This window comes from Anoplophora glabripennis, unplaced genomic scaffold (assembly GCF_000390285.2).
Source record: "Anoplophora glabripennis isolate ALB-LARVAE unplaced genomic scaffold, Agla_2.0 scaffold408, whole genome shotgun sequence".
In the NCBI taxonomy this organism is placed as follows: domain Eukaryota; kingdom Metazoa; phylum Arthropoda; class Insecta; order Coleoptera; family Cerambycidae; genus Anoplophora; species Anoplophora glabripennis.
The window spans coordinates 279,773-287,981 of record NW_019416514.1 but is presented as its reverse complement, the minus strand read 5'-3'; the positions used below and the strand labels follow the sequence as shown (position 1 = coordinate 287,981).

Below are 8,209 nucleotides of genomic sequence, written 5' to 3'. Positions count from 1 at the left end.
GTAAGAGCTAGAAAAAAATAGGTTCTCATAAAAATGGTAGAGCAAAAATTTCTACATAAAAATGGTCCATTGACTTTTTCTTGTACTGTTAAAATTAACAGAGTTAGGGTGGCTAGAATTTAAGGGATGATTTCAGATATTTAAAAAATCATAAACAGAAAAATGAATGAATTTTATAATTTTTTTTTCAATCTACTCTAAAAATGTATACTTTCTTTACAGAGAAATAGATATATTTTTCAATTTTTAATAAAAAATTTGTAACAATTTTTAGTCTTTAATATTTATGATTTAACACTGAAACAAATTTTTTTATGCCATTCGATTGATTATTTAAAACCTGAAAGGTTGCTTTCGAAATTTTGTTTAACGACAAAGATAAACAATCACATTCGCTTTGTGAAATTGTTATAACTTTTTTATTGAAAATGAAAAAAGATATCTATTTCTCTGAAAAGATAGTTTACATTTTTTAGAGTAGATTGAAAAAAAAATTACAAGAACCATTCATTCATTTTTCAGCTTTTGATTTTTTGTAAAAAATGTAATTTTTTTCGAACCACACAAAGCAACCTGCTTTTACAAAATTATTATCTATTGTTGTTTTCCTTCCTGTCACTCACAATCAGTTTTATACAGTTGGCATAAAAATATAGGTAACAACTGCTAACAGGGATAAGTGTATACAAGACGCACAACAACCAAATTTGAAAGCTACCCAGTGGAGCCATAGACAAAAATTTAAGTGCGTTTTAGAGAACAAATTATAAGTCGACTATTGAAACCTGTATAATTAAAAAATATATTGTTATGATTGAATTGTATTGAAATGAATTGAATAGTATGGTAATGGTAATGAAATTGATTGGGCGCCAAAAAAAAATGTAATATTAATTTTGAAATATTGGATTTTGGAGAAAATTAGATTTTATTTTTTTCATAGTAGAAGAGCCTTGAGAGCTTATCTCAGTAGTGAGTTCTACCAGGAAGTTTTTTTCAATTATGCAACACATCACACAAAAAAATAGAGGATCAATTTCTAATTTATTGTCTAACACATTGTAATATACAAATTACCACTACACAATCTTTTATACATATTTTAACCAATAAAACAAATGTGGCGCTTAGTTAAGAATTTTACTTAATGTTGTTATTGCAAGTTGTTTATTTTTAATTTCTATTGATACATTATCTAGTAGGTTGCTGTCAACATTTCTAAATAAAATACAACCATCAAATATCGAATCAATATCTTTAAAACTCTTTGAAATAATTAATACAAAATAAAAAGAAGTTAAAATTTAAGCACTCTGTATCTCGGAAACGAAGCATGTTTTAACCTACGTTTATGTAAACATTTTTTCACAAAATAACTTCGGCAACCACCCTCTAAAATATTTCGCAATTATTTACAAACTCCCTGTATAAGAATGCTATGTGAACGTTCCTGTACACTAGCGTACATTCAGTAGAACTGAGGGATTCTGTATATCTTCTTTATGTTCCGTACATTTAATATTTTTGCCAAGATAAGAAATGTTATATATAAGGTGCACGTTCTTACCGAAAAGGTCAGTTATAATAAAATGTTTCTCAGATTCCTAATTGTTGCTTGTGCGATTTGTGCAAATGTAAGCGGATATAGTACTTTTTATGGTAAATACTTACGTAAAATGTTTTACTCTTATTTAACATGAACGTAATTGTTGGAAAAAATTTATTTAAGCTGCCATAATTTGTTGTATCTTAAATTTAAAGCTTAGTATACAAAACGTGGTCTGTCGCGGGGAAATTTTTGGATGTTGTTTTTTTTTTCTACGTAGGAACTATGTAGTCAATCTGAGAGCGGCAGACATTTTAGAACGTAACTATTATAACCAATTTTTTAGAATGGTTCGTGTCAACTACCGATGAGGTCCCATCTTTAAAGTTGGTGAAGTTTGGAAATAAAAGTTATTACATTCACAGTGATTTTAAGGTAAGTCCCATTGTTTTTACCGTATTCATTTTACATTGCATTTACATTTTTATTGATTCGTGTTATTACACAAAGTGTTTACACACGTTCACAGAAGAATTTCTCAGATTTATCTCGGTGTAAATATAGGATGATTTAGAACAACGCACCATAAATCATATTAAAGAATATTAAAAAATAAGAAAGTATTATTATATGAATATAACCTATTGACCTATTTACACGGTGCTGCAAAAAACCAGTTAATCTCAAATTGTTTGGACATAAATAATACTTTATTCTTTATGCCTTTTTTCAAGAAGTTATAATTTTTAAAAAAGTTTTTATTTAATACCTCTGTTATTTTTAATATATTTAATTGAAATTTAGCATATATTTCTATCACATGCTTCCATTTATTTGCGTATATTGCTTCAAAAGAATTAGTCAAGGAAAATTCAATGAAACTATGATAGCCTAACTAATATAGAAAAATACAGAGAAATAAAAAATAAAAGATGCACATTACAAAATTACGCACGTTTTTTAAAAAACAAACCTCATTCCTAGTCTTGAGAACGAGAACAGATTGGTTTTCGAAACATTAACTAACTGAAGTAGATAAAGTATATATTTTTTATTTGTTTGCTTCTTTCAGTGTGATATTTTTGGTTAAGCAAAACTATTTCCATAAAAAATAATCCTTGATCCATCCTTGTGACACTAGGGTTTGTTTAATTAGTGTGTATTTTATAACAAGTATGAACATAGTATAAATAATAATTTTATTGTAAGGTTTAGTTTACGAGCTATTAAGTTTCCTTAATACAGGCTCGGAAAGTCCCCATGGTTCATCGGCCGTTACGTGAGAGCGATAAAGTAAGTCATAGAAATCTGTGCGATAGAGAAAGATGGCTATAATGAAGGCGTCTAATAGTCACCGCCCATTTCGCCCTTCCACAAATAAGATCCACTTCTTATATAATAAGAATAAAAAAGACGACAGCCCGTAATAATAAACAAATGTTTTTCAAAAACATCATTCTAAGAATGCCTAACTTTAAGCATAACATAAACAAAAATGTTTCAATCATATAACGGAAAAGTTGTAATATCTGGAAACCAAGTCCTAAATAAAAATTTTACCTAATCGAAAAAAATTTAGGAACTCGACGCGACTTCATTTCCATTTTTTTTAATGACTTTTTGAACCTCATAAAATTAAAGAACCAACTCATAATGTTACAAGTGCGTCAATATTCGTTGTTTTTAGACAATATATACGAATTAATAATACCTATTCAAATGTTGCAGGCAAGTTATTATAAAGCTACGCAATTTTGCAATTACCATGGCATGAGACTAGTGAGCGTCATGTCTAATAGTGAAAACGATTTTCTTCATAAGGAAATAACCGAAATTGGTAAGTACCTAATACATTTACCTACGCTTATGTCTAATTTACTTTTTAACTACAATGTTGACTTCTTGGCGGAAAGAATAAATCTACCCAAACTGTAGTGTCACATTCTATATCACACAATAACGAAAAAAATGAAATTATTATAAAACTCGTTTAAATCTAGTTAATAGGCTAATCAGCTGAGAATATGTTTAATGTCATATGACTTAACAAAGTTTTTTTTAAGCAGTTTCAGAAATGAAATACGAATTTATTTCCTTATTGTTTCAAGAACACGTAATAACAGCTTCCTAAAATTTGATAGCTTTTAATTGCGATAAGGCAGGATTAGTCCTGAAACTTATTTTTAATATTTGAGTACTGTTCATTAAAACAACATATTTGTTAAAAAAGAACTATTGTCAAATTTTGGTTTTCCCATATATTTGAGAAAATTGAAAAATAATTATTAAATTTTTTCCATTTTCGATTACCTAGTTTTTCAAAATGATTTTAATTAATAGAAAATAACTAAAACTAAAATACGTAGTATATAAAAGTCATAACAAACAAATATAGACACAAAAACACTAAAATATAGCTTAACATTCTTATAGCACAAATAGAGAAATAATTTAACGTCGATTCATGTAATACAGATATTCTTGATTAAAAAAGTCTGTTAGATGCCAGTTTGTTTAGCACACGGGTTGTTTTAAATCTCACACTTTGACTCCTACTAAGGGTGTTTTCCAAAGTTCAATATTAGGGCCACTTCTATTTATAATTCGTATTAATGACATTGTCGAATTCCCAAATGTTTGCTACCTTCTACATTCAAATGCCTTGTATTATAAAATTGATTACCTGTGCGATTGTGAAAATTTACTTTTACAAATGCAGCCAAATGTAAATATCTTCGGTCGCGTGGTACATACACTTCTATTTAATTGTAATGCTTGATAATGATTGTTCAAGATATCAGATGCCATTCATGATATTATTTCAGCTAAACCTTATGTTTGCGGTGAGGTCCGCTTATGTGTGGCATGTAAAACTTTTATTTCAGAAGAATTATAAATTCACTAGACTTCACCGATAGTGAATTATTCTATCACACCCATCTTTTTTATTTTCATACTTAGAAAAAATGGTATTGACAAAAGTTGTAGAAAATTATCTCGTAATTTCAAAGCTGTATTTAGAAGAACAATTGAATATTGTATTTCAAAGATTCAAACCAAACTAGGAGGGATTTTCCTTAATATTATACTGTTACAAGGTTTGATAGGTCTATTTCTAACAATATTCGAGATATGGCCAAAAGAGTCCAATGACTTTACAGTTAATTCTTTGTTAATCCTTTGGTCATATATTCCAAATTATTAAAGACATATCTATCAAACCTTACATTATTGTAATCCTGGATAAACGTTCTATTCAAATATGTAAAAAATGAATAGTGTCTCTTATTTTCTGAATTATTCCAGCAATATCAAATTATGTGTTAGTGTTTGTCAAAGGTAATGTTAAAACAACAAGCAAATACATACTTTTTAAAAGATTACATTATTTGACTATTTCAATATATGGGGTATATGTTTTTCAATTAATAACACTGGAATATCTCATTTCCAATTTTGATTTTTCAAAATTACTTAGGCACATAATAAAACTGATATTCTTTAGACCCTATTATTGTTACGTTTTTGGACCCGCTAAATAAGTAAAGGTGACAGAACACTATTTCCTAGAAAGTTCGAAAAATGGGTTATTTGCGAATAAATTGAAGGATTGTAAGATTGTGGCAGAAGCTGGTCTGTATATCTAATTTTGTAACCCTACTCCCATATTTTTTGACTCCTCTGAACACGAATCAGTCAGTTTGATACCTGGCCTCATATTTTTGTGGAATGCCCCCCAGATCCTCAAAAGATAGGTTATTATTTGCGAATATACTTAAGAATTAATTATAAGGTAGGTGGTAGGAGAAGCTGGATCTGTACTTGAACTTTGCACTTTATTTATTTATTGCAATAAGACATACAAATAAAAAGGAATCAATAAATACATTTAATATAACAAAATTGCCAACTATATACGCTTTACATTTTTCCTACAGGCTTTAGCTTTTGGACATCTGGAACAGTAGATGGCGTTGATCAATGGACATGGATGTCTAATGGCAGACAAATATTATCTTATAAAAATTGGAATATAGGCGAGCCAAACAACTGGGACGAAAAATGTCTCGAAATATTGGCGATAGGTAAATGGAATAGTTTAGACTGTTACAAATCTAGATATTTCATTTGCGAAGCTCCTAATATCGAAACCAAAAAGTAAGTATTTTTAAGTCATAATTTAACTTTAAGATAATTAGGTAGGTGAGGTTTGGTGTAATTGATTCTTGTAACTCTAAACAGAAGTTACTGATTCTGCAGAATTTTTTTTTCAAATTTGATGAAATTTATTGATACCAGGCATATCCAGAAAGTAGGAGTACTGAGACTCTGATGCTCTGTAGTTTTTGTCTTTGATAAAGTTGGCAACACTGCATTCAAGGCCACGGTGTTGGGAGCAGAATGCGTTCACTTCTCTCGGTCAGTTGCGAACTGTTGTTGTTGTGGCGTGTTAAAATGAGTGCCGCTATTGATCCCCGCCAGCTGCGAAATGATGAGTGTAATCCGGTTTCTTCTTGCAAAGGGAAAATAGCCGTTCCGGATTTTTAATGAAATCAACATTGTATATGGGGATGGTGATAAGGCTGGCCGAAAGAATTTTTATGATGAACAAAGGTGTGGGAATTTGTCAATCGTGAACAAGATCGAAGAAATGCTTCATGGCGACCGTTGATTGACTTTGGCTGAGATGACCGCAGTGTTTCAACAAATCATTAGATCTTTTCTGCTTGAAATAATTACTGAAACACTCGGTTATCGAAAATTGTATACAAGATGGGTACCAAAACAGCTCACGGAACAGCCAACAGAATGCAGTAGCGACATTTAAATAATTCAACATCGTAGTTTCGGTGCGAAAAATAATGGCAACTGTGTTTAAAATCGTAAAGGGATTCTAGTCATTGACTTCTTTCCAAAGGGGGAAACAATTTATGCCGCGTGGTACTGTGAAATCCTGAAAACTATATGGAGGGCGATACAGAACAAAGAAGGACAATGTTAACGAAGGAAGTGTGCTTGTTGCATCATGATGCACGTCTCCATATAGCCAATGCCACAAAACAACTCTTGGATTCCTTCGGTAGGAATATCATCAACCACCCCGCTCACAGCCCGGACCTGGCAAGGTGTCTATGGATGGACCCAAGAGGAGAGGGGGAGATTTTTTAACGAAGGTATCAGAAAGCTTATCCTTCGGCTCACAGAGACCATTGAGACTGAAGTCGACTACGTCGAAAATAGTGTTTGATGTACTTTTCTGAATATGTAAAAAAGACACCGCTGTTTCGGTGTAAAAAAAATTGAATACTCTTACTTTGTGGATATGCCTTCTTAAAATATTGAATTTATATGAATTAAATTTGTTGTATCATATATAACTTGTATATGAAAACTAATATTCTTATTCCAAATCTTGTTTGCTTTTGAGTGTTAAGTATTAGTCTCGTGTTCATACAAGTAACAAGGAACTTAGATTTATAATCCTAAATAGAATGAAAAAATTGCGATTTCATAGTTATATGTATTAGAAAAAAAATCTGTGTGGTAATTTTAAAAAAACAAATAATATAATTGTTATATTTTCAGTTCTGGCTGCAAAATATAGGCCCGTCTTAGACATGAAGATTAGGAGTAACAATTTTTTTCTAATTATTATTGTAATGGTAAGACTAATGTGCGACACAAAAATGAATGTATACCTTTAAATATTTTTTGTAAATAAATATAAAATTTTACAAAGTATAGAGCGATTAATCATAAAAATAGTCTTCAAATCTTTCAAAAAGATATAAAACAGAACTTACAAAAAATATTTACGTCTAGATTTACGAAAATTTGTATGACTTTTCTTAATATTTTCTTTTTAATACTGTAATATGCCATTTACAGGAAATAATAATATGCTTTGTATACAATTAAAAAACAATCACATACTTAATTGGCTCTATAGGATTTCCCTAATAGGTTGGATATTTTATGTACCTATTTTACAAAAGATAATTTATTTTTAAAAATAATGATTTTACTTTGATTTTACTGTCTCGTTCAATGCAAATAAATAGCGGACGTAGAAATAACTGGTCAAAATAAATAAAATAATGTTTGATATACCAATGACTCAGTCCTTTAATGGAATAATATCAGCATCTGAAATTGGTAAGCATTGAAACTACAACATATGATAAGATTTCTCGAGAAACTAAAGACATAAATTAATCAGTTGCACATTAGATGTGAGACATAAATTTATACACAAATATAAAATAACTTAGATAGCATATTATTTGTAAACTTGGTTGCAGAAAATGGAGAACTACGAATATTGTCATCAGTTGGCTTCTTGTTTATAACTTTCTCATTATGATAAAAAAAAGATTGCCAGTTACTTAAGTCTGATAAAAACCGTTCGTTGGGAGATATGCAAACATAAACTTACTAGAAATTTTCATAGTATTGATGGAGGTTAATAGGGTCAACTGGCAATTATATACAGGGTTGCTGATATGTATGGAAACGGTCGATTATCTCCTAAAGTAAGATAGCTATAGAAAAATAATAGGACACAAAAGTTTTTTAAATCTATTACAATAAAGAAAAATTAAGTATACAGGATCAGTCAGAAAATCATGATAAAACGAAGTTGCTTTTTCTTTAATGGAACAC

At 29.8% G+C, this 8,209-nt stretch overlaps 1 protein-coding gene across 1 annotated transcript; it reads left to right on the top strand.

The window, feature by feature from the left end:
• The first annotated feature begins 1,567 nt into the window (after nucleotides 1–1,567).
• Nucleotides 1,568–7,288, top strand: LOC108909929 (perlucin-like). The gene is made up of 5 exons (XM_018714403.1): nucleotides 1,568–1,659; nucleotides 1,893–1,981; nucleotides 3,275–3,383; nucleotides 5,485–5,704; nucleotides 7,133–7,288. The coding sequence occupies exons 1-5, from the start codon at nucleotides 1,590–1,592 to the stop codon at nucleotides 7,149–7,151; spliced, it is 507 nt and encodes a 168-aa protein (XP_018569919.1). The 5' UTR covers nucleotides 1,568–1,589; the 3' UTR covers nucleotides 7,152–7,288.
• The last annotated feature ends 921 nt before the right edge of the window (nucleotides 7,289–8,209 follow it).

Coding starts and splice junctions, on each gene's coding strand:
- LOC108909929 (XM_018714403.1), top strand. CDS start 1,590: ATGTTTCTCAGATTCCTAATTGTTGCTTGTGCGATTTGTGCAAATGTA. Junction 1,660..1,892: donor CGGATATAGTACTTTTTATG/GTAAATACTTAC, acceptor CCAATTTTTTAG/AATGGTTCGTGTCAACTACC. Junction 3,384..5,484: donor TAAGGAAATAACCGAAATTG/GTAAGTACCTAA, acceptor TTTTTCCTACAG/GCTTTAGCTTTTGGACATCT.